Genomic DNA, 26,497 nt, shown 5'->3' with positions numbered 1-26,497 from the left:
AGATTGAAACGACATAATTATCTTGGAGAACCTCCAAACAATCTCGCAAATAAGGAACTTCAAATGTGATGAAGAGAATTCCCAACATCAAGAAACTGCAAGTATACTGCGAGGAAATCAATATTTGTCGTGTTACCACTACAACAAAAAACCTCTATGGGGACACAAATATGATCTTTGTATAGTCATCCAACTATTATCCATTTCGAACCTACTAAATTTGAGAAATATTTATACCATCTTTTATTAGTCAAAATTAGAGGGAGAACTAATGGTACAAATTAGACATATATGATCAAACTATAGAGGAGGAGACAAAAATCACATAAGCCATCCTGTAAATTTAGAAAAAAAATGTTCTACCAATCAAATTATACCATCTTTTATTAATCAAAATTCCTCAATACTAACTCAAATTGTGTGCAAGACCAAAGAACAGGGCTAGTGAACCATCAACAATTAGGCCTCAACAAATGCACTACAAAATTATAGTAGAAAAATAATAGACTGCGTAAGAGTAGATAGAGACTACTTGATTGAAGTCAAAATTGATGCATAAAGAAAATCAAATAAATAATAATTCAACTTTATCTAAAAATACCACACATGCTTTAGTCTATATCGGGAAAAATAATTAAATCAAAATCTAGAAAACAATAGATGAAAAGAATCAGTAAATTATTTTCTAGCAATATGCACTTTTGGATTCATTAAATTAAGAAAAGTGTGTCACACAAATCGAACACCGCTATAGCAGGTCCTGGAAATTTATTAAGTCTTTGATTGATATACAAAGAAAAGAAAAATAAAAATACATGTAGAATTAATAAGATTTTGTATTTTTTATAACAACACGTATTGAACCCATAAACAAATTACCTGGAAACGAACAAATCGCACCTTCAGATTCAACAAATGGGCAAATAATGTTGCGATTTCAGATTCAACAAATTGGCAAAATAATATAGCGAAGAGCACACGAACAACAACCGGACAATTTATGACAATTTCCTCAAGAGTTAAAGTAATAGAATTTATTTTGATAGAAAAGAAAAGGAGAAAATAGAAAATACCGTAATAATTCTCAATAGGGTTTGGGATTGAGTTTGATTGGATTAAGAAAGAATAAAAGAGAATAATAAACGAAAATAAGTAAATTATTGGAAGAAAGGTAGGAGAAGACAAAAGAATCCTATGAGTAAGGAAATATAGTAAACGTGGGAAGTGGGAAAGTCTTGACTCGTGAGCACCAAACCCAAAAATAAAAGAGAAAATTTCGCTCATTTTGTTCTATTTAGTACGTACAATATATATTTTGATTCTAGAGGCAATTTGCTAAATACTCCTGAGCAATAATTTCCTTTCATATTAGGAGAGTTAACATTTTGTAATTTGCCAAAACTCCTCTATTCTTCACAGTCTCCTTCATCGCTCCGACCCTAAATGTTCTCCGTCAGATCTCGTCCATCCCCATTACACTCCATTAAATATGCACCATCCCTACTCTCGCCGTTGACATTATTGAAAAGCTTTGCCATACAACCACACACAACCATGCATGCGCGCACACATAACCAAATACTTGCATACGCATATACACAACCACACACGAACACACACATATGATTTTGGTTACACTAATTCGGTAACGCCCCAAAACCTAACAGCAGAATCCAATCGGATCACCACCATTAAGTTAGGGATGCTAACCTTTTATATATATACTTAAACATTATGGTTTTAATACAAAAATACGGTATATGCTTTGAAAAGAAATCAAACTTTGTACTTTCTCGAAATCTGTACATATATATATATATATATATATATATATATATATATTTATTTATTATTTACAAAATTACATTGTACAAAAACCATAATAGAGCGGCTAACAAAATGAAATCAGAGTTTCTAACTCGGCTACAAAAATGGCTCGAAGCATGGCATATGCACAAATCTCTGTCCGGCCGCTCTTGGCTAGGTCAACTTCTAAACATGTACATCATTACCTGCATCATAAGAACCTAATGAGCTAATGGCTCAGCAAGTTGAAACTGATGTAATAGCAATATATCACATAACACATTATTCATTCAATATAGACAATATCACATCTAGAACTTCATTCATGATCATTTTCTTTGAAATCCTTTTCTTTTTCGGGTACCCTTGAAGTGTGGTACTTGACTGATAGTAATAGGCTATGTTTTTCGGAACATGTTCATCATATTTGGCCAATAGATAATACGGGGTTTCCATACCGGCCTTTCGACCTCAGGTATTAGCCGTATTTTATTTCATTAATTGTGGGTTTTCCATACTGGTCTTTCGACTTCAGGTATTTGCCACCATGTATTGGGTCCGCCGGTTCCTCCCGCGTCCCTTGCCTACTCGACCATCAATTAGGTACCATACTCCCATTTTCAAAACATATTCTTTCATATCACTATGAATCATCAATCATTCAAACATCATGCAGAACACGTAGCAAAAGTCACATTAAAGCACACATAATATGGTTCTTATGATGAACAAATGAAAGCTTCAACTTACCTCAAAATCAATATGGTGTATGAAGTGAAAGGACCAGTCTTAGATAGGGTGTGCTAGAAGCCTTGATTAGAGATGAATTCAAACTTCAAAACATAGGATTTTCAGCTAGAAAAGGTGCAGAACTTGTTCTAGCTCTACTTCTATGAGTTCTTATGGTTTGATGTTCTCTTATGTGAATATGGAAGTGAGGAAATAAGAAGACAAGCTTAAGGAATTGGTTTGGTCGTTTTTCTGGAAGAAGACAAGTGAAATGAAGACCAAAACACAAAGTCTTCACTTATCTACCCATTCCCAACAAGGCCAAATGGAGGATGATGATTGGAAGGCTTGTATTTGCTGGATTGTTGTGGTTATTCCACGTTTTTACAGCTTGAGATGAGATAGTGGGCTGAAGTTTACTCATTATAATCAAGTGTAAACAAAATCAGAATGGTCTTGTGCAACCTAGTCAACCAACCAATCAAATTGCACCCTTTTGCACCCTTTTGGTTTTAGTCTAATATGAGTTACTTCAAGTAATTACATATGTAATTAATCATATTAAAATGTAATTAAAATACAGAAATGCAATTAAGACAAATATATCACCGTTTAGCACATTGATCCCTTCTTAACCGAGAAACTGAGCTTCTCACTACAATAAATCACTTAAGTTCATGTTAAATCATAAAGTAGAAGTTCAATAACATGTATCATGTATTAGCACATTTTAAGAAAAGTATTCGATCACGTATTAAAACACAATTAAGGCACATGTGTAGCAAGTAGTCGCGATCATGCATCATGAATAATGAATTCTAACTATATGCATTGATGCAATATGGTTATTATTGGCCATGTATGGATGATTGGGCATTACAATCCTTCCCTCCTTATAAAATTTCGCCCTCGAAATTTGACTTACCGAACAATTCTGGATATTTGCTATGCATTTCTTCCTCTCTTTCCCACGTGGCTTCTTCAATAGATTAATTCCTCCACAATACCTTAACTAATGGAATCTTTTTATTTCTCAGCTCCTTGACTTTTTGATCAATAATTTGAATTGGTTTCTCCTCATAAGACAAATATGCAGAAAACTCCAACGGTTCATAACTCAACACATGAGACGGATTTGAGATGTACTTCTTCAACATAGACACATGGAAAATATTATGAACGCCAGATAATGAAGGAGGTAAGGCTACTCTATATGCTCTATCACCCACTCTTTCAAGGATTTCAAACGGACCAACATATCTTGGACTAAGTTTTCCTTTCTTTCCAAATCTCATGATGCCTTTCAATGGAGCCACTTTCAAAAATACATGGTCGCCAACCGTAAACTCTAGATCTCTTCTTCGTTTATCTGCATAGCTTTTCTGTCTACTCTGTGCCATCTTCATTCTTTCCCTTATCTTCCCTACCGTATCGGCAGTATATTCCACAATCTCTGGCCCAAGTAGACTTCTTTCGCCAACTTCATCCCAATGAACTGGAGATCTACATTTTCTCCCGTATAGTGCTTCATAAGGTGCCATTCCAATTGTAGATTGATAGCTGTTATTGTAAGTGAACTCTACCAACGGAAGTTTTTCATCCCAACTCCCTTTCAAATCTAGAACACAAGCTCTTAACATATCCTCAAGTATTTGAATAACTCTCTCGGATTGTCCATCTGTCTGTGGATGAAATGATGTACTAAATGCAAGCTTCGTCCCCATGGCATTGTGCAAACTTTTCCAAAATGCATAAGTAAACTTAGGATCTCTATCAGATACTATTGACACTGGCACTCCATGCAATCTAACTATCTCTTTAATATATTGTTGTGCATATTGCTCCATGTTGAATGTGGACTTCACTGGAAGAAAATGGGCTGATTTAGTTAGTCTATCAACAATCACCCATATTGAATTGTATCCCCGTTGTGTTCTAGGCATTCCAAGCACAAAATCCATTGTAATATGCTCCCATTTCCACTCTGGAATCATTAAAGGTTTCAATAGTCCTGCTGGTCTTTGATGTTCCATTTTAACTTGTTGACAAGTGAGGCATTCAGCCACAAACTTTGCTATATCTTTCTTCATGTTAGGCCACCAATATTGAAGTTGTAAGTCTTTGTGCATTTTCGTGCTACCTGGGTGCACTGAATAAAGACTTCTGTGAGCTTCTTCCAAAATGTCGCCCTTTATGTTAGCATCAAAAGGAACACACAATCTGCCTTTATATCGAATCATTTCATCATTACCAATAGAGAAGTTCGGCCTCTTCTTAGCATTAATCATACTTCGTAACCTAGACAAATACTTATCCACTTTCTGAGCCTCTTTGATTCGGTCATGAAGTACGGGTTTTAATACTAAAGATGATAAAGAACTAACCGTCCCTTTAGGTACAATTTCAAGCACTAATCTTTGTAAATCCAGTAGTATTGGTTTCTGTATAACAAGGAAGGAAGACATAAATTTTCTACTCAATGCATCTGCAACTACATTAGCTTTACCAGGATGATAGTTAATTACACAGTAATATTGGTGGTGATGTACGCACAAGAGATATAATTTTTTTTCCTCCAGCGTATTTAACTAAACTGTGTAACTAAGCTATGCAAATAACTTGTCTAAGTTGTGTAACTTAGCTGTCTAAGCTGTGTAACTAAGTTGTTTGTATAAGTTGTGTATATGTTGTGGGAAGCATCTATTCTTGTTTTAGTTTTCTCTTCACTATATTTTAACAAAGTCGCTGCTTGTTAATATAACTAAGATGTGCAAATAAGATGTGCAAATCAAATCATTGTGCATATGATGTGGGACACATTTGTCCTTGTTTTAATTTTTTCTTCACTGTATTTTAACTAAGTTGTTGCTTATTAAAAAAGGGACATCCAACTTTTTTATCTTCCAAATAAATCCACCATTCAAACTTATTTACAAATAAGAAAAACTCTTTTATGTATACCAAAATTACCCCCAACTCCTTGAAACCCTAATTCAACTCAAATTTTATGATTTACACCCCAATTTAGCCCAATTTTTCCAATTAACCAATTTTGACCATTATTCTAATTTTGACCCCAACTTTGACCGCCACCGCTGGAGATCACCGGTCAGTCGCCGTAAACCGCCAATTTCCGGCGTTGACTTTTTTTTTTTAAATTTAAAAAAAATTAAAATTATTTTCATTAGTATTACTGTCTTGGCCTGCAATATTACTATCTCAAGACAGTAATTTTACTTTATTAATTAATTTGATCGTCTTGCCTGCAATTTTACTGTATTCGGCCGTAATATTACTGTCTCATGCAGTAATATTACTGTTTTGGCGTTAAATATTACTGTCTCAGACAATAATTTTGGTGTTAACAGAGTAATTTAGAGAGAAAAAAAAAAGTTAAAAAAAAAAAAAAAAAAGTTTAATGCCGGAGACCGGCAGTCAACGGCGGTTGACCGGCCGGAAAAAAGGTTTTAGAAAAAAAAAGTCAACAGAATCTGGCCGGAAAAATAAATTCAAAAAAAAAAATATTTTCTAACAAAAATTATTTAAAAAAATATATATATTTTCAAAAAATTATGAAAATGGGAGGCTAATGTGATATATTTGTTCAAATACGGGATTAATGTGCAATATTGTTGAAGTTAAAGTATAATTGATGGAATTGATGAAAATTATATTATGAGGGGTATTTTAGACAAAAGGCATGGGAATAGATTTATTTGTGAGACTGTTTTTTATCTTCTTTTTTTTTTTTTGAGTAATTCAAGTCATTATAAGGGGAAGTAGGGGAGGGGGACTCGAACCCTAGACCTTTTACCCAATTGGTAAGGCTAGGTACCAACTCTCCTAACGAGGGTTGGTGTTTTTTATCTGGATCTATGTGCATTTAAGTACTTTGTCATGGACCTATTTACCATTCGCCCTAATTTTATATGGTTCCAATTAGAGCTAAGTTAACTTTGTAGGGGTTGTCTAGGGTCCGAGAGGGTTGTACTTCTCGGACCCTAATCTTCCAATAAAATTGTGCCACGTAAGATTAGTACGAACCCAAGAAAAATGTGTACGATACCTACCATATGACTAAAATTACATTAAAACCCTTAAAACTAAAATTTAATTATAAATTAACAATTAATATCTAAGCTTAATTACAAAGCAAAACAAAACGAAACCGTACGTCTAAATTATTTTTCTTTCATCTTCTTCCATGTACTGCAAGCCCTAATCATTGATCCATCATTTTTTTTTCTTTTTCTTTCTGTCTTCTTCGTTTTTCCATCTTCTTCGTTAAATCGTACACCATGTTCTTCGCATCCATCATTAATTCTTATTTCGAGCCTTCTTCTTTATCATCAGTCATTACCTTCAAGTCTTCTCCCTCTATAGAGTTCGTCCCAGCAAAACAAAAAAAAAAAACAAAAATCGAAACAATTTAGGATTATTGAGATATATCTATTCTCTTTGTTTCTCCCTCCCTAGATATTGTCCCAACAAAAAAAAATCGAAATTCTTATGAGTAAGAAATCGGGAATCCACAAAACCTTATTTTTCACCAAATTCTTATCGGTGTGAGAGATTAGTGAACATGTGCATCTAAGAGCATAACAAGCATGGCCACACTATGGAACTTGTGGACTGAATGACACACTTGGTGGGCAGACTGTGAGCTGCCTCGTCCTTCAAGTCCGTGTAATGATTAATCGTTTGAGCACCTTCACAACAACCATTAGATGGACACTAGAGAAACATCCATCTCGCCGCAAGTAACGATGTTCCCGTGTTATATATAACACTGTCATAACACCACCCTTTATATATATATATATATATATATATATATATATATATATTGGGATTGGAGCAAATGGAATATTTTTTCGAGTTAGTGTTGTTTAATTTGTAATAATGTTGATACATATAGGTACTTGCTTGGTTTTTTTTTTTAACCATAAAATAAGCATTCTCAATAACTGTTGTGCCTTAAAATAGTCAAAGCCGATAAATGTATGGAACAGTTCTTAACGCCTTGATAGTTGCTGCCTTATTATTCTTTTTGTGTGCATTATTGCAGACTTTTTTCTCAGATTTTTCAGATACATCTTAGTTGATGTGGTTCTTGCAGGCATAGATTTGCTGCCCCTGGAGATTTTTTTTCGCAATTTTGTTTTTCAATGAAAAATATGGACTGTTAAATTGTAAGCATTTGATTCTATACATTTTTCTGGAGTACATGTGCAAAGAATGTTCCGCTCATTTGCAATGATATCTCAACGTCAATTTTTCTGGTGTAAAGGCTCTTTTGCAAATTCGACCAACCAAAAATATAAAAACATAATGCCTTATGTTCTAGTTTTACGATGGATGCAAATGAACAAATCGATAGAAGAATATTATCAGAAAGAAACAATTCAAACAAATGCTATAAGATCCAGGGAGACATTTTCATTTTATTTTTTAATTTTTTTTATAACACCGCACCTCAATTTTTATTTTTTATTTTTTTATTTTTTGTTTTTTTTAGAAGTACTGCACCTCATTTAGGATGAGCAATGTGACATTGTAGTGAACCAGAGAAAATTCTTTGGCATAAGAAAATGTGAATACTTGTAAAAAGCCGAAACTTATGTATAATTCAACTTAGATCTATCATAGTTTACTGCATAATCAAAAGACCTACCAATACGAAGAACCAACTACTACAACACAACTCCAAGATCACATCGACAACCAACAAAGAGACCATATAAACAAAACAACATCGAACAAAGACGAAAACAATACCCCTGCAAATAAAATCACATTTTTTTTTTTATCAATAACAAACATCAGAAATTCTACTCCAAGTTTTTCATGAATTTCCATCACATCATCAAATGTGTTCAGAAGATTTCGGCATCACATCATGCGAAAGTCAATTGCAAAGATAGCAAGGTCATTCTTTTGCAGAACACCGGCTCAGCATTTGCAGAAATCAACGAGATATCCTGGGTACTAGTGTTGATTGCCCATATGTAGCTGGTAAGCGACATTACGGCTGATAGTTGGTTACTAGTGCTGATTGGCCATTATGACTCTGGATAAAACCCCTTCATTCGATTAGCCTCAAAGATCGGAAAGGTAGATAGGTGATTGGCTTCTACTAATTGATGTGATGGTGTAGACAAGAGGATAAGCGGCATTTGATGAGGTTGAGGTTGGGCTGCCTTTCCTCCATTTCCACTTGTTCCGTACGGTTTTAAGTTCTTTACACGAACAACAATGCAAAAAAACCATAGAGCTCAGTGCAATGAGCTAGAGAATCAGATAATCCAAAACCAGACACAATTCCTATTTGAAATTTTGTCAACACCTCAACAACACCAAACTAGGGTACAAGATTCAACCATTTCACCATGGGAAAGGAAAAATTCAAAACCCCAATCAGAAAACAATCGAAACACTAGACCTATACTACAAAGCAATACTCACCTCCTTTTCACACATTCCGTTAAAAAGCCGCAAACCCATCTCTAGATTTCCGCAATTGACGCAACCTCGAATCATCAATCCACATGACTATGTCTTTGAGAGGTGTTTCATCGAATAGGTGGAGTGCTTCAACCAATCCAAAGTTTTCAACATACGAAGAAATCATCTTTGATTTCTTCGTGAGAAGAAGGGGATATGCTTGTCGAGATGGGGATTTTCGTTTTGGGAAGAAAATTTGTGATGCTTTGATTTTATTTGATCGCGTAGTGTTGTTAATTAATTATGATTATTATAATATTTCTTAATAGATATTTTGTTTTTTTTTATTTGAGTTTATAAGGTTAAATATGTAATTTATAAAAAGTACGATGTGTGTACGGTGGTGTACGGTGTGTTTTTACTGGGTTCGTACATTATTTTTTAAATTTTTAGTGTCGTACTATGTCGTACTGGATCATACACATAAATCAATAGATGAGATTGAAACTTAAGTATTATGTACGCACAAGATTAAAAAAATTAGGGTCCGAGAAGTACAGCCCTCTCGGACCCTAGACAACCCCAACTTTGTAGGGTTAACTAAAATACTTTTTGGTGCCAAAGAACTACTATATTAATTAGGGTAAACTTCAATTTACCTGCCTGAACTATACCCAAGGTGTAAAATACCCCCCTTCAACTTCAAAACGTACCAAAATAGCACTTGTGGATTTTGGGTCAACGTTAAAAGACAGTAGAAAAGTAACACCGGTAGTTTTTAAGTGTTTTTACATTTTTGTCCTCCAACCTTTTCTTCTGTTTTTTTCTTCATCTCCTTCCGCTTCTTTCTTTTCTTTTCCTGCTCTGAATTTTTTTTTAGACAAACCCGGAAATTTGTTCATCAAATTAAAAATCTCAGAACCTTCAAATTTTTCTTCTTCAAATTAAGAATCCCAGAATTTTCTTTTCTTCCAATTGCTAGCAACTTCATACTCCATCCAAGAATCTCAAACCTTCAATTCTACCCACAGTCCCATACAATCCACCAAATCAATTCTTCCTGGTCTGCCCCTCCACCACTCAAATTAAATCTCGAATTTTGCTTCGAAAGTCCATAGAGTAACCACAAGTGACTAGGCGGTGGAAAGAGTCGATGGCGGCCTTGGCTGTGAAAAGGGGCGGCGAAGACGATGGCGGAGACGGTGGTGGTGGCTGAGCAGGAAAAGAGGCGGCGACGACGCGATGGAGTTTCTTCCGATCAGCTTCATCGGGCCGCACACACGACGGAGTTTCCTCTTCTTCATCGATTTTCTCTAGGTTTAAACTTTGTCGAAATAGATTTAAAATTGATGATGGGGAGGATTGAGGAAAGCATTTTGGTGGCCTATACAATGAAATGAGGCCTCTTTTTTTCAACCGGCGAGGAAGAGGTGTAGAGGTGCCGGATTCTTTTTTGGGAAATTGCAATCAAGTCCTTATTTAATTTCAGAAATTTAATATAAATTGCAACTTGGCCTTTACTGAGTTTTTGCAATTATTTACTCATAAACATATATATTCAACAGAGGGTAAATTAGTCAAAAAAATAGAACAGCTGGAATAAAGGTAGTAATTCAAAAAAGTAACACGCCACATCAGCAATGGTGGACGGATATTTAACGGAGGGGTTGTTTTGGTTCATTTTGAAGTTCAGAGGTGTATTTTACACCTTGGGTATAGTTCACGCAGGTAAATTGAAGTTTACCCTATTAATTATTACCTATGCTGCACGGACACTTCTAGAAGGTGAAGAGTCCCCGTATCCGACACCTGGACACTCGGACATGCCCGGACACTTCTCGGACACCCGTGTCGGGCAGTGTCCACAATTTTAAAAAAGTTGGGACACTTCTCTTACGTTTTAAGAGAGAGCCATAATAAAAAAAATGCGCATTTTCTTTTCTCTGTAATACACATTTCCTCTGTTTTTTTTGTGAATCCACCAAAAACTCCAAAAGTCTAGCAGCGACGGCGACCAAGAACACGAGCATCAAGGGCGAGCGGTGTTGGGATGTGAAGCCCAGGATTCAATGAAAATTCGCAAGAGGTTCTAGATTAGCCGGTTTTAATTTTATTAACATGCTTTGATTAGATTCGTTTAAAGCGGAGTAAATCTAATCTAGCAACTTACAGTTTTCGCGAGCAGGTCCGTTTCTATCTTCGGCGCACGAACGAGGATCCACGTCAAGCCTTCAACCTTCGTAAAAGCTGCTGTCCAGAAATTTCCAGTCCTCTTCCTTCACCGATATCTCCGCGATCGTTGATCCGATCGAGAAACCCTTTGGATGGATAGTAGATCTAAGGGTTAGGAAGCTACTGTATAAATTTCGTGCCTATCCGACTAACGGTTGATTTATGGTGATTTTCTTCGCAGGACTGCTCAGAAAATTCGGGAATTATAGTTTGCTCTAAAAACCTATAGTCTTCTATTGTATATCCCGGATTAATAATTCTTCTACAAGGGTGGACTTGTACTTGAAGAAATCTAAATCTATAATCGAGAAACTTAGAGAGAAAAGAAGAAGAGAAAAATATTCTCATCTCCGGAACGTGAATAGGCGTGTAGCAATTCTTATTCTCTCATCAACATAATCTCTATTATATATAGCACAAGGAATTAGAGTCACACATAGAGAGGATTACATGGAAACAAATCTCACTCCTTCTACAACTCTATATAGTCGAAAATTGCAATCCAATGGGGACTTAATTTTCGGCTATATTAATTCCAATATATAATATTGGTTGAACTTTATTTTCTCGATTAATTAGGAAATCCATTGGGCTACAATAGGGACTAAAGGAGAAAATATAAATCGGGCAACTAATAATTAATTAAATCCAAACTCTTAAAAGAATTCATTTAATTAATCATTAAATAATTATTTATTTTTCACTACCAAATAATTATTGAACTCCCGTTTATATTCTCAAATATTACATTCGAGCTCCGGTCGATCATTACTTAGATTCTCCCCACATTAAGAAATCTTATAACCACCAAATAATTTATTCACTGCTAAATAAATTAAATGGTTTCTTTTCATGAGTCTTACTCGCTTAACTTATTTGAGTATGCCGGATACGAAATCCACCTGGCCAGGACTTGGCATAAACAAATCATATAAGCTACTCAAGGGTTATTATCAATCTCATATTTCAGAGATGTGGATTCCTTTCGATAATCAATTTCCACCTATTAATTCTTAATGTCTCTACCCAACGCACCGGGGGCCATTTGACTCAATATAGGAATCTCTCCCATTGTGACATCAAAGTAGAGATCATCAATTAAATATGTACGTTAATTATCTAGGGATTAAGAGAGTAAGTAATTTACTGTCAACTAGAAATAATACAGTTTCATTTTGAACAGTGATGAAACAATTATTTCACTTTGTCCGGTTCAACACATGCCGGATGTGCTACCACAATAAGTCAAAACAATAACTACAAAAGTTATTCGCTGTTTACTGTGATCAAGACCAATCACTTAAATATTGTGTTACAATCTTTTACCAATGGTTAGTCCATTTCCATCTAGATTGTGAACGTTTATCTTTATATTCTAAACGAACTTTCAAAATGATCTTTCTGTGCGCCGTAGCACACCATTTCGAATACTATTAGAATATTAGACTTATGCTTTTAATTAATTGACAAACAATCAATTAAATGCATTGAATACCCTAGTGCAGATTCTCATAAAATGATAATAAACTATTTTATTAATTCAATAATAAAATTATATAGCTAAAAGCGAGACTTTTAGTCTACTATCCTAACAAGCGGTTCTCTTATGCGATGACGACATATACATATTTTTTACAATTTATAAATGTATCCCTATATTTTTACAATTTATAAATATACCCCTATATTTTTTTTATTTACGCGTATCCCTCGCGTGTCCGTATCCTAGTTTTTCAGAAATGCCGTATCACCGTGTCCATATCTGCGTATCGCTGTGTCCACATATCCGTGTCCGTGTAGCATAGGTAAGAATCCTTAGCACAAGAACAATCCATAAGGAGAGGAATAATGCTTAGCTCGAAGCTAATGCCAAAAGGAAAGTAATAATGCTTAGCACAAGCTAATTCTATAAGGAGAGGAATAATGTTTAGCTCAAAGCTAATGCCAAAACGATAGATATAATGCTTAGCTCGAAACTAATGCCAATAGGAAATTAAGAATGCTTAGCTTAATCAAAGCTAATACCAAAAGGAAATAAGAATGCTTAGCACAGGCTAATTTCATAAGGACATAAAGAGTGCTTAGCTCGAAGTTAATGCCAAAAGGAAAGTAAGAATGCTTAGCACAAGTTAATTCCATAAGAAGATGAACAATGCTTAGCTCAAAGCTAATGTCAAAAGGAAAGTAATAATGCTTAGCTCGAAACTAACGCCAAAAGGAAAGTAAGAATGCTTGGCAAAAGCTAATTCCATAAGAAGAGGACAAATGTTTAGCTCGAAGCTAATGCCAAAAGGAAAATAAGAATGCATAGCACAAGCTAATTCCATAAGGAGAGGAACAATGCTTAGCTCAAAGCTAATGCCATAGCAAAGTAATAATGCTTAGCTCGGAGCTAATGACAAAATGAAAGTAAGAATGCTTAGCTCGAAGCTAATGCTAAACGGAAATTCAGGCTGCTTAGCATAATTTAATTCTATAAGAAAATAAAAAAAAATTAAATAAATAAAAAAAATAAATAACAAAAAAAAATAACAAAAAAATAAAAATAAAATAAAAGTAAAAAATTAAAAAAAAAGGTGAAAATAAAAATAAAAACAAATAAAAAATAAATTAAATAAATAAATCTGTAAAATAAATAAATATATAAATAAATAATTAAACAAAAGCTATTTCCATAAGAAAACGTATAATGCTTACCTCGAAGCTAATACTTAAACGAAAGTAAGAATGCTTTGCACAAGCTAATTTCATAAGGAGAGGAACAATGCTTAGCTCAAAGCTAATGCCAATAGGAAAGTAATAATGCTTAGCTCGATGCTAATGGCAAAAAAAAAAGTAAGAAAGCTTAGCTCGAAGCTATTGTCAAACGAAAAGTAAGAGTGCTTAGCACAATCGAATTCCGTAAAAAAAATAAAATCAAAATCAAAATCAAAATAAAATTAAAAATAAAATAAAATAAAAATAAAGCTAAATTTTAAATTAAAATTAAAAAAAAAAACAAAAAATTTAAAAAATTTTAAAAAAATATAAGAAAAATTATAAAATAAATAAATATATAAAAATATAATAAAGAAAAGCTAATTCCATAAGAAAATGTATAATGCTTAGATCGAAGCTAATGCCAAAAGGAAAGTAATAATGCTTAGCTCGTAACTAATGCCAAAAGGAAAGTAAGAATGCTTGGCAAAATCTTATTCCGTAACAAGAGGAAGAATGCTTATCTCGAAGATAATGCCAAAAGGAAAGTAAGTATGCTTACTACAAGATAATTCCATAAGGAGAGAAACAATGATTAGCTCAAATCTAATGCCAATACGAAAGTAATAATGCTTATCTCGAAGCTAATGGCAAAAGGAAAGTAAGAATGATTAGCTCGAAGCTAATGCCAAACGGAAAGTAAGAATGCTTAGAACAATCTAATTCCATAAAAAAATAAATTAAAATTAAAATTGAAAAAAAAAAATTTAAAAATTTAAAAAGATTAAAACAAATAAATATATATATATATATATATATATATATATATATATATATATATTTATATATATAAATTAAATAAATATAAAAATAAATAATAAAAAAAAAGCTAATTCCATTATGAATGGTACACTGCTTAGCTCGAAGCTCATGCCAAAACGAAAGTAAGAATGCTTAGCACAAGCTAATTCCATAAGGAGAGGAACAATGCTTAGCTCGAAGCTAATGCCAAAAGGAAAGTGAGAATGCGTAGCTCGAAGCTAATGCCAAATGGAAATTAAGAAAACTTAGCTCGAAGCTATAGCCAAAAGAAAAGTAAGAAACCTTAGCACAAGCAACTTGCATAAGAAGAGGAATAATGCTTAGCTCGAAGCTAATACCAAAAGGAAAGTAAGAATGCTTATCTAAAAGCTAATGTAAAACGGAAAGTAAGAATGCTTAGGTACAAGCTGATTCGATAAGAAGAGGAATAATGCTTGGAGAGGAACAATGCTTAGCACGAAGCTAATTCCAAAAAGAAAGTAAGAATGGTTAATAAAAGCTTATGTCAAAAGTAAAGTAAGAAATTTATTACTGATAGTTAGGAAAATTGAAAATTCCACGGTACTTGAGTGTTTAGCATTTAAAGTAGAACATATGATGCCATAATATAGTAATAGTACTATAGAGTAAAAAAATGAATTTAATTGATAATCTAAAAGATTAATCTATCACTCATAAAAGATTAATCTATCACTCATAATTTCTAAAAGATTAATCTATCACTCATAAATTCGCACTTGACTCCAAAAAAATAACAAGAATCTATAGAAATCGAGTTAGGGTTGCCATATTCTGATATTTTTTTGAAGAAATTGAAGTGAGAAAGGTTGATTAGGGTTGTGAATTTGAAGGGTTATTTTGAAATCCGTTTTTCAGACTTGAAATTGTGAATATTTCGTTTTCTTTTTTGTTTTTTAAATGTTTTGACTAATATCGTAAATATCGTATCGTTGCATGATATGGCGATACGATACGATATCTCGCGATATTTACCGATATTTTAACATAGCCGATACAGAGTCCGAGTCGTATCGTTTTGATTGGGACCGTACCGTATCGCGATAAATATCGCAATATCTCGCGAGTTTAACTACCATGGTGTTAATTACACCAAATCCTATTTTCAGCTCTATATTTGGTAGGAAAAATAGGATTTGGTGGAAAAATAGGAAAATGGTCGGTGGGAGACTAAAATTCCTTCACCAAAAAAATTGGTGGAAAAATAGGATTTGAGTATATAGTAATATGGGGGTTGACCACGGTGGGAGGCTAAAAACAAATCTCTATAATTTTAGGTGTAATGGCAATATAAGAATTTTAATATGGGATGTTAAAAACACATAAATTGGATGAAAAAATGGCGATATAGCAACCGGTGGGAGATGCTCTTAACTAAAATATTTTTTGATGCGGAAGAACTACTATATTAATTATTAGGGGTTTTTGTGCATAAGTCCCCAACCAAATATCTTTATTATTCTAGGTTTAGGGGCTATATCTCTTTCACCAATAAGCCTATCATTTTACTATTTATTATAAATAAAGGAAATATTCATGTATATGTCAATATTACTGTTGAGTGTAGATATTACACTCAATACGTTTACTTTACGTGGAACTTTTGTTTAGATTTAATTATATTTGTGCTTTAATTGATTGATTTTGTGTTTTATAGGTGAAAAACGAGAATTAGGTGTCCATGAAGGAAAAAAGATCAAAAAGAAAGGAAAAAAGTTGCAAATAAGGAAACAAATCAAATTGGAAGAAGGAATCCCGCCACAGCTTTGACAGTGTCCACCATTTCGAGCATATCTCTCTCATACGAACTCCGAATTAGGTGATTTGGACGGCAGTGGAAAGCTAATGTCAAGGGCTACAATTCTTATTTACACAATATTCCAAAATTAGGACTCCAACATGGCACAAATCGACAAACAAGTCCTGGTGGGGGAAAGTGACGGAAATTGATTCCTATTAGGTTTCCTCTACTTCCTTATCAAGAAAAGCCTATAAAAGCAACAAGTCTCTACACCATAAGCACGAAATTTTACACCACAAAATGCGGAGAACGAAGATCAACGAAGACTCAAGCATAGTTTTTCTTATTTATTTTATTTATTCTATTTTGTTTATCATAAGAATTACGAGTAGCTAAGCTTTTAATCTAGGATTTTATTGGAACCCTATGTGGGGATGGTGATCCCGTTTTCTTGAGATTATGCAATTATGATTTTATGATTATTTCTTATACTTGTTATGATTGTTAGTGCATGAACTTGATCAATTTATGTGGTTTATCTGTGATTATTGGGATCGACTCGACAGAGCTATTTTGATAATTAGACGGTAAGTATAAGAACCTTCGAGTAGTTTTCACCGGATGAGTGTGTCAATTGCATGTGGTGTCGTAGACATACAGATATCGCCTTAGGTAGCCTTTTACGAGACTTGTTAGTTAATGCTTTATTCATAATTTGTTTGCATAGACATATAGTGAACCGTTTATGAATAATAGACTCATAATACACGCGACAGCGGGTTATGAGTAAATTAGTGTCTCGGGTTAATAATCATGAATCATATATTTCATAATTGAGGGGTTTTGGGTGAGCAATTCTTGCATAGGGGGAAGATAAAATTCTAGATCCGTTTTTATATTGATATTCTCTCTTGTTTATTTGCTTTCCTAATTAGTTTAATTTATTTAGTTGATTAAATTTGACAACTTTGCGTAGGCTGGATAAGAATCATAATTGTTAGAATTTGGTACTTAGAATTAGGTAATTTGAGTATTCCCTGTGGGATCGACATCCGACTCTTACGAGTCCACTTTTACTACTTGTTTGCGATACGTGCACTTGCGTGTTAGGTATTTAGCACCCAACAAGTTTTTGGCGCCGTTGCCGGGGAATACGGCTAAATTATCTATTTATTATAATATCAAATTTGAGCAATTTTTTTTTACTTCAGCCATTTAACTTTAATTTTTAATTTTGTTTTTTTTTTTTGTGTTTTTTACATGTCTGGTTACAATGTTCGGGCACCTCAAACGGGATATGAATGGCTTCCATCTGACGAATACCTCCAAAACACCTATGATATGCCTCCGTTTTGTTCAACATGTGGTGGAAATCATTACACCGATCAATGCTGGGGATCACCAAAAGCGACGAATTTCATCGAAATTACCAACAGAGGTTATTGGAACACTTATACCAACACATACGAGCAAAGCTTTCAGGACCAAGATTTGAACGAGTTTCAACATAGAGAGCCACAATTTGATGATTTTCAAAATTATTATCCATCGCAGCAACAAACCACTAATGACCAACTTGATTTCGTATCCATCATTGGCGAATTCATGAATACCACTCAAGCATCATTTCGAAACATGGAGATACAACTGGAAGAGATGACGCTCAAATTAAAATCTGAGTCTCTTGAAAATATTCCAGACGAAATCGGCAATGGTTATATCAAAGAAAATTCGGGTGAAGCCTGCGGTGAGAAAAATCTTCTATGTCCGGAAAATAGTGTCGATGTGAGAGAAATAGAAATTACGAAGACACTTGAGCATGATGAATCTGAGAAGGCAATCGAGCTAAACCACGAAGATCCCTCAGAACAAGAGAAGAAGGACATGGATGTAATGATTGAAGATATTCTAGTTGTGGGCTCTGTCGTTGATCTAAATGTGGATTTGAAGGCATCAAGAGTGGTTGATGAGAAGACTAATATTTTTGAGGTGGAGGTTATACGCAGACTGGAGATTTTTGTATACCGATTTGAGGGAGCGGGTGATGAAGATCCCATCTTGGCTTCGTACCGATTGATTACAACCAAAAAAGACTACAAGCTAAGGTGGACCGTGATATATTGCATTGCTATCCATGTCTTGGTTGCAATTGAAGTGATAGAGCTCATGGATGGATGCGCAATCTACAAGGCTTTGGATTGGACATAACAATTTCAAGAAGCAAAGTCTGGCTGAAGACTTAAAATTTAGCGCTTCTCGGGAGGCAACCCGAGCTTTACTGTTTTTCATATTTTTCTTTAATTTTATGTTTTATTTTTATTTTCATAGGCATGCATTCTAATTAATTTATTTGATTTCTTATTTTTAAGGTAGGAATTGCGATCGGGACAGTCATCCGAGAGACATAGAGGGCATCTTCGCAAGAGGAAAATCAGATTTCTTTCCCACAAATTCTCACACCCCGAAGACAACGATTCCGACTAAATCAGGTGTTTTCTATCCTTAAACTTTGTGCTAATTTCGTTGAGGGCAACGAAAATTTTAAGTTTGGGGGTGAAAAAAAACATGTTTTTTTGTGCTCATTTGTTTTAGTTTGCATGCATTAGGTTTTATTTATTTTTATTGCTTTTATCGTTTTTTCGGAATAAAAAAAAATAAAAATAAAAACAATTGCTTGAGTCGAATGCATCGATGAGTTATAATGATGAGAGATGATCAATGTTTAATGATGAAATTGCTTGTTTTGTTTTGATAAGGATTAGATATTTGTTTAGCTTTTGATTCAACGGAACGTAGAAGCGAATTATTGCTAGGAATCACACCTTGTGCATTGCTTTGGTTGAATGTTTTGTATTTTAAATTTGGAATTTATTTGTGCTAAATCATGCTTCGTTCGGTTTTAAAACTCACCTTAGGAAATTTATGATACGAAGTATTGAGTAGTGAGTGATTTGGGATATGATTTGGGCCTTCTTTGAACCGTTTGAGCCTTTCAAGCCGACCTTTTTATCGAAATTATCATTAGAACCTTGATTTGAGCCTCGGAGAAAAGGCGTTCTTTCTTTTAGCCAAAGTGTATAAGGTAGAAAAGTGGAGATTTTTTAAAAATTAACCCTTGGAGTTCGGTCGAAATTTTTTATAAGGTCCTTCTTCTTCAAAAAAAAAAAAAAGACAAATATATATGCTTCTATATATATATATAAAAAAAAAGAAAAAAAAAAAAGAAAAAAAAAAGAGAAAAAGAAGAAGAAGAGACTAGAAGGGAGAAGTAAGGACTAGTTGTTGAATTGTTTTGAAAGCTCGATTCATTGTCTTAAGAGAAAAGTGGAGACTTTTGAACTCTTAAGAATCGAGTTTATTAAAGTCCTTACAGGTGAATTCATGGTTTCAAACGCCTATCTTTCAAATTTTGGCGTAATCACCTCAATTCAAGAAGAATAGCCACATATACCCATATTTCCTACCTCGAACCAAATAGCCAAACAATTGAAAGCCAAAAAGCCCCAATGATCCCAATAGCTTAATGTTCGATATTAGTAGAGTAGAATATTTTGGTGAGTATTTGGAGTCAAACATATACATGTAAGCATAACTTTTTTCTATCTTTAATTTACAAATATAGGATGCTTGAAGCAATTGCATGATTTGTGATTTTTGGCTATGGTAAGTGACTAAGTGCTTTTGAATTTTGAGCTTGCGAATGCCTAAGAATTTTCATTATAATTACAAGTTCTGAAAACGTGAAGTTAGTCATTAATCTATGTGATGAGATGCGGTAGTTGAGTTTTTGCTTACGATTAGATTTTGCTTGAGGACAAGCAAATGTTCAAGTTTGGGGGTGTGTTGAGTGTAGATATTACACTCAATACGTTTACTTTACGTGGAACTTTTGTTTAGATTTAATTATATTTGTGCTTTAATTGATTGATTTTGTGTTTTATAGGTGAAAAACGAGAATTAGGTGTCCATGAAGGAAAAAAGATCAAAAAGAAAGGAAAAAAGTTGCAAATAAGGAAACAAATCAAATTGGAAGAAGGAATCCCGCCACAGCTTTGACAGTGTCCACCATTTCGAGCATATCTCTCTCATACGAACTCCGAATTAGGTGATTTGGACGGCATTGGAAAGCTAATTTCAAGGGCTACAATTCTTATTTACACAATATTCCAAAATTCGGACTCCAACATGGCACAAATCGACAAACAAGTCCTGGTGGGGGAAAGTGACGGAAATTGATTCCTATTAGGTTTCCTCTACTTCCTTATCAAGAAAAGCCTATAAAAGCAACAAGTCTCTACACCATAAGCACGAAATTTTACACCACAAAACGCGGAGAACGAAGATCAACGAAGACTCAAGCATAGTTTTTCTTATTTATTTTATTTATTCTATTTTGTTTATCATAAGAATTACGAGTAGCTAAGCTTTTAATCTAGGATTTTATTGGAACCCTATGTGGGGATGGTGATCCCGTTTTCTTGAGATTATGCAATTATGATTTTATGATTATTTCTTATACTTGTTATGATTGTTAGTGCATGAACTTGATCAATTTATGTGGTTTATCTGTGATTATTGGGATCGACTCGACAGAGCTATTTTGATAATTAGACGGTAAGTATAAGAACCTTCGAGTAGTTTTCACCGGATGAGTGTGTCAATTGCATGTGGTGTCGTAGACATACAGATATCGCCTTAGGTAGCCTTTTACGAGACTTGTTAGTTAATGCTTTATTCATAATTTGTTTGCATAGACATATAGTGAACCGTTTATGAATAATAGACTCATAATACACGCGACAGCGGGTTATGAGTAAATTAGTGTCTCGGGTTAATAATCATGAATCATATATTTCATAATTGAGGGGTTTTGGGTGAGCAATTCTTGCATAGGGGGAATATAAAATTCTAGATCCGTTTTTATATTGATATTCTCTCTTGTTTATTTGCTTTCCTAATTAGTTTAATTTATTTAGTTGATTAAATTTGACAACTTTGCGTAGGCTGGATAAGAATCATAATTGTTAGAATTTGGTACTTAGAATTAGGTAATTTGAGTATTCCCTGTGGGATCGACATCCGACTCTTACGAGTCCACTTTTACTACTTGTTTGCGATACGTGCACTTGCGTGTTAGTTATTTAGCACCCAACAATTACCCCCAACCCTTTATACCCAATTCTTAATTGTAACCCCAATTTAATCAATTTTGTCCACAAAAATCCAATTTTGACCACAAAAATTCAGTTTTAACTTTTTTTTTTCAAAAAGTTTTTTTTGCCGCCGAATTCCGGCGTTGATTTTTCGATTTTTTTTTTCTTCCAGATTTATTCGCCGGTTTCCGGCTTTGACTTTCTTTTTCTTCCGGATTTTTTCGCCAGTTTTCGGCGTTGACTTTTTTTAGTGTTTTTTTTGAGAGTTTTTTTTTTCTTTTTTTTTACGTCCGCCGCTAAACGTTGACCGTAATGGTGCTGTCACTGACAGTAAATTAACGTAATTATACTGTAATGACAGTTAATTAACGTAATTGTACTGTCGTTGACAATACATTTATGTAATTGTGCTGCCGTTGACAGTAAATTAATGTAATATTATTATTATATCTTTTTTGCTATTTTTTTTTATTTTGTTTGATTTGTTGACAAATCAACGTAATTATATTACTGCAGTTGACAGTAAAATGACTGTAAACACAATATTATTATTATCAACAACGTCAATATTATTAATTTTTTTTTTGGTTTTTTGTTTTGTTTGAGTTATTCACGGAGTAACGTAACAATATTACTGTATATTATTGTAATATTACTGTACACACAATAATCTTACTGTGGTTGACGGTAATATTACTGTTGTTATAGTAATATTGCTATTAATCACATCAATATTATTATTTTGTTTGGATTTTTTTTGTTTGAGTTATTCACGGAGTAACGTAATAATAATACTGTCTATTATTGTAATATTACTGTGGTTGACGGTAATATTATTGTTGTTATATTAATATTACTATCACTCACAGTAATATTATTTTTTTTGGCTTTTTATTATGTTTACATTTGTTGAACGGTAAACATAGTAATATTACTCTATTACACAATAATAATGAGTTTTGTTGTGTTAATATTACTGTGCTAGAGATTAATATAGCAATATTACTATGTTAAACTGTAGTTTAGTTAATTTTACTGTGTTTACCTGTAATATAGTTAATATTACTGTCAATCACATCAATATTGTTGTTTAAATGAAAAAAAAAAAATGTTATAGAAAGGAAAAAAAAATCAAAAAAGTTAACGTCGGAGACCAGCGTTGACCGCAATATTTCAGTATTTTACAAAAAATTGGACAATGTGTGGACTTATTGGTAAAAGAATTTTTTTATCTGAATTTTCTTATGAATAAGTAGCCATTAATGGGCTTATTTGTAATGACCCTAATTATTACTAATAGTTGGGAAAATTGAAAATTCCTCTGTAATTGAGTGTTTAGCATTTAAAGTAGAACATATGATGCCATAATATAGTAATAGTACTATAGAGTAAAAAAATGAATTTAATTGATAAACTAAAAGTAATAAATAATAAGAAATTGTTTAATGCGGAGAAGATGATACATACGACTTTGTAAATGGAGAATAAATGCGAAAGGGATATGATTAAAGCAAGGTTTCAGCAGAACCACACAAGTTTCAAAAATAATTGAGTAGAGCTGTACGTAGTACACATACATATCTATCTATATCTTCATCATAAATATCTTATTCTTCCAAAAAAATAAAAGACATATCTTCCGATCAGTTTAATTTAGCTAAGAAATAATAATAGATGGCAGCTTACGCAGCTCTAATTTCTGTTATGAATATCATAGAGCAGATCCAGCTTCATCCTCACCCTCCAATTTCTCTCGACCAAATTCAGATTGAACCTCTCGTTAAAAACGTGACTTTCTTTCTCGACTTTCTTGAATGTTATTCCCAGTTAATTAGCAGCAAAGACACATACCACTTATTGGAGAGTCGGATTGCAAACGCAACTTATGCGGTCCAAGACATAATCGAATCCCACATAGTCGATCATATCCACGGGGCAAACATCGCTTCGGATAAAGAATTCTATAACTGTCTAAAGGAAGTGATACAAGAAATGGATTTTATCAAGAAAGAAGTAATGCAGATGAAAGAGAATAACATGGGATTATTTCTCCATAAAGATTCATCGACGGTTGATATTGGCCCGTTAAGATCTCGTTTAACGGGACAAAATGCAACCGTGGGATTCGATGACGTCATGGAAGAAATGATGGATATGCTGAGCGGACGACAATCCACTCGCCAGATCATTCCAATTGTAGGTATGGGCGGCATTGGTAAGACTACGCTTGCTCGAAATCTTTACGTAAGTCGACTTATAGTTAGACACTTTGATATGCTTGCTTGGGCTACAATATCTCAAGAATTTAGTATGAAGGGAATCCTTTTAGATATTCTTCTTTGTATTAAAAGCCAAGAGAGTAAGGAAACTTATAGTGCAATGAGGGAAGATGAATTAGGCCTTGTGTTGCATAAAACTTTAATAGGTAGAAGGTATTTGATTATTATGGACGACATGTGGAGTATCGAGGCGTGGGAATTGGTGAAGTTCTTCTTTCCGGATAACAATAATGGAAGTCGAATAATTGTAACCACTAGGCTAAGAATTGTGGCTTCTCAATTAACCGACTCTCGTGGCATTGAGATGAGTTTTCTAGACGACGATCAAAGTTGGAACCTACTTTGTCGGAATGTTTTTGGAGAACAAGGTTGTCCTAATCTTGAATTGGAGGAAATTGGTAAGGAGATTGCGAAAAGTTGTAAAGGGCTTCCTTTGTCGATTGTGGTGATTGGAGGACTTTTAGCAAAGTCGGAACGTACGCGAGAATATTGGGAGTACGTTTTAGAAAATATATCCTCGATTGTGAATTTAGAGGACAATGAGCGTTGCTTGAGAATACTAAGTATGAGTTATGACCAATTGTCGGTTCATCTAAAGCCGTGTTTTCTGTATTTGGGATCGGTTTTTCCTGAGGATGATAAAATTCGCGTCTCGTGGCTCATCAAACTATGGGTTGCCGAAGGATTTCTGAAACCGAAAAGTGGGAAAAGCATGGAATTAGTTGCGGAAGAGTACTTAAACGACCTTATTGAGAGAAACCTCGTTTTAGTTCATACTCGAGGGTCTAGTGGAAAAATAAAGTTGTGCAACATCCATGATCTATTGAGAGATTTATGCTTAAGACAAGCTCAAAAGGAGAATTTTGTTTGTGTCACAAGACTACATGGTGTACCACAAATAGATACACATCGTCGAGTTTGTATTCATCGAACGGATGAGCAATATACCCCTCAACTCATGAGCAATAGTTCCTTTCAATCTCCATCACTTACTCGTTCTTTGATAATCGATTATAAGGAGGTTTTGCCATCTCTAAATACGAGGTTGTTGAGGGTATTGAAATCGAACGATCGAGCTTTGTACTATGGAGAGATAAGTTCGGTAGAAGCTATTTTTCGGTTAGTAAACCTACGGTACCTTGCTTTTAGAGTCGATTGGATGTCGATTTCCAACCACCTATCTTCACTCCATCTTCTTTGGAATCTACAAACACTAATCGTGTACGGTGCATGGAATACTAAAGCACCACCCGAAATTTGGAAGATGCATCAACTAAGGCATATCGAGTTCATAATGCTTGATCTCCCCGATCCTGAAATGGACGGACGAGATCGAAATGGCATAATTGTCTTGGAGAACCTAAAAACACTCCTCCAATTAAGGAACTTCAAATGCGGTGAAGAGGTGGTGAAGAGAATTCCCAACGTCAAGAAACTGCAAGTATACTACGAGAATCTCGATGATCTGTCATGTTACTGTCTGGACAACCTCTGCCGTTTCGAAAAACTCGAATCACTCGGCTGCATCTTCGCTCCGGAAGAGAAGCCGATTAATATTCGGAGCTATTTACTACAAAACCTCAACTTCCCAAACTCACTCAAGAAGTTGTCTTTAAATCGGACTTGTCTTAGTTGGGAAGACATGTCGGTAAAGATCGGTTCGTTGCCGCTTCTTCAAGTGCTCAAATTGCATACGGATGCTTTTAAAGGAGACGAGTGGGAAACGGTTGAAGGGCAGTTCTGTAATTTGAAGTTTTTGCTTATTGAAGACTGTGGTGAACTGAGGTATTGGAGGACAGAGAGCTCACATTTCCCATGCCTTGAGCAACTCTTTCTTCGAGATTTGGATGAGTTGGAGGAGATTCCTTGGGGTATTGGAGAAGTACCGACGCTCGAAACTATTGTTCTGAAATATTGCAGCGATTCTGCGGTTTTTTCGGCTAAGGAAATATTGAATGAACAAGAGGAATATGGGAATGTTGGCCTTCGAGTTAGAGTTCATTTCTGGGACGAGAGCGAATTGGAGAGTTTGGCATGTCCTAACTTTCAAGTTAATATTGACTGATCATATTTCATTTGAGCTAATAGCACAGACCCCCCTGTGTTATTTCTAATTGGCATAAAAGCCCTCATGATAAAATAATTAGCAAATACCCCCTTATGTTTGGTTTTGTATAGCACACAGCCCTTTTTATCAGATTTAGTTGTTGACTTAAATGAAATGACAAAATTAACCTTGCAATATACCGAAAATCCAATTGAAAATTCGTGAAAAAAAAAACAAGAAATATAGAGCAGAGCAGAGGAAATAATTGGAATCTTCAACAATTCTTCTTCACACAATCTTTCACAATTCAAAATAATTCTTCTTCAACAATCAGCAAATTAAATAAGCCATTTTTGTTGTTCCCCTTCTTCCTTCAATCTTCCACCACCATACCCAACCTCCATTACCTCCACCCGCCGCCGCCCCATACTCTGCCGGTGTTAGCCGTCACCACCATATCCAACCGCCATTACCTCCATCTGCCGCTGCCCCCGCCCCATACTCTGCCCCCATACGCTGCCCCCGTCAC

The 26,497-nt window shown here is 34.4% G+C and overlaps 1 protein-coding gene and 2 long non-coding RNA genes across 3 annotated transcripts; 1 reads left to right on the top strand and 2 right to left on the bottom strand.

Annotated features, from left to right (window-relative positions):
* Positions 1–1,640: 1,640 nt before the first annotated feature.
* On the bottom strand, positions 1,641–3,952 carry LOC105976933 (uncharacterized). Its single transcript, XR_001174521.2, has 2 exons — positions 2,557–3,952; positions 1,641–2,012 (listed from the first exon to the last, which is right to left on the bottom strand). It is a non-coding gene; the product is annotated as an uncharacterized LOC105976933 (long non-coding RNA).
* Positions 3,953–8,136: 4,184 nt separating this feature from the next.
* Positions 8,137–9,263, bottom strand: LOC148768081 (uncharacterized). Its single transcript, XR_016033443.1, has 2 exons — positions 9,001–9,263; positions 8,137–8,774 (listed from the first exon to the last, which is right to left on the bottom strand). It is a non-coding gene; the product is annotated as an uncharacterized LOC148768081 (long non-coding RNA).
* Positions 9,264–23,243: 13,980 nt separating this feature from the next.
* Positions 23,244–25,999, top strand: LOC105961802 (putative late blight resistance protein homolog R1A-3). Its single transcript, XM_012986067.2, has one exon. It carries the CDS (start codon positions 23,317–23,319, stop codon positions 25,984–25,986), a length of 2,670 nt encoding a protein of 889 aa, XP_012841521.2. The 5' UTR covers positions 23,244–23,316; the 3' UTR covers positions 25,987–25,999.
* The last annotated feature ends 498 nt before the right edge of the window (positions 26,000–26,497 follow it).

Source organism: Erythranthe guttata, chromosome 9 (genome assembly GCF_056151865.1).
Source record: "Erythranthe guttata isolate IM_541 chromosome 9, IM_541, whole genome shotgun sequence".
In the NCBI taxonomy this organism is placed as follows: domain Eukaryota; kingdom Viridiplantae; phylum Streptophyta; class Magnoliopsida; order Lamiales; family Phrymaceae; genus Erythranthe; species Erythranthe guttata.
Note: the sequence above shows the minus strand (reverse complement) of the source record. Positions and strands in the feature narration are given on the sequence as shown.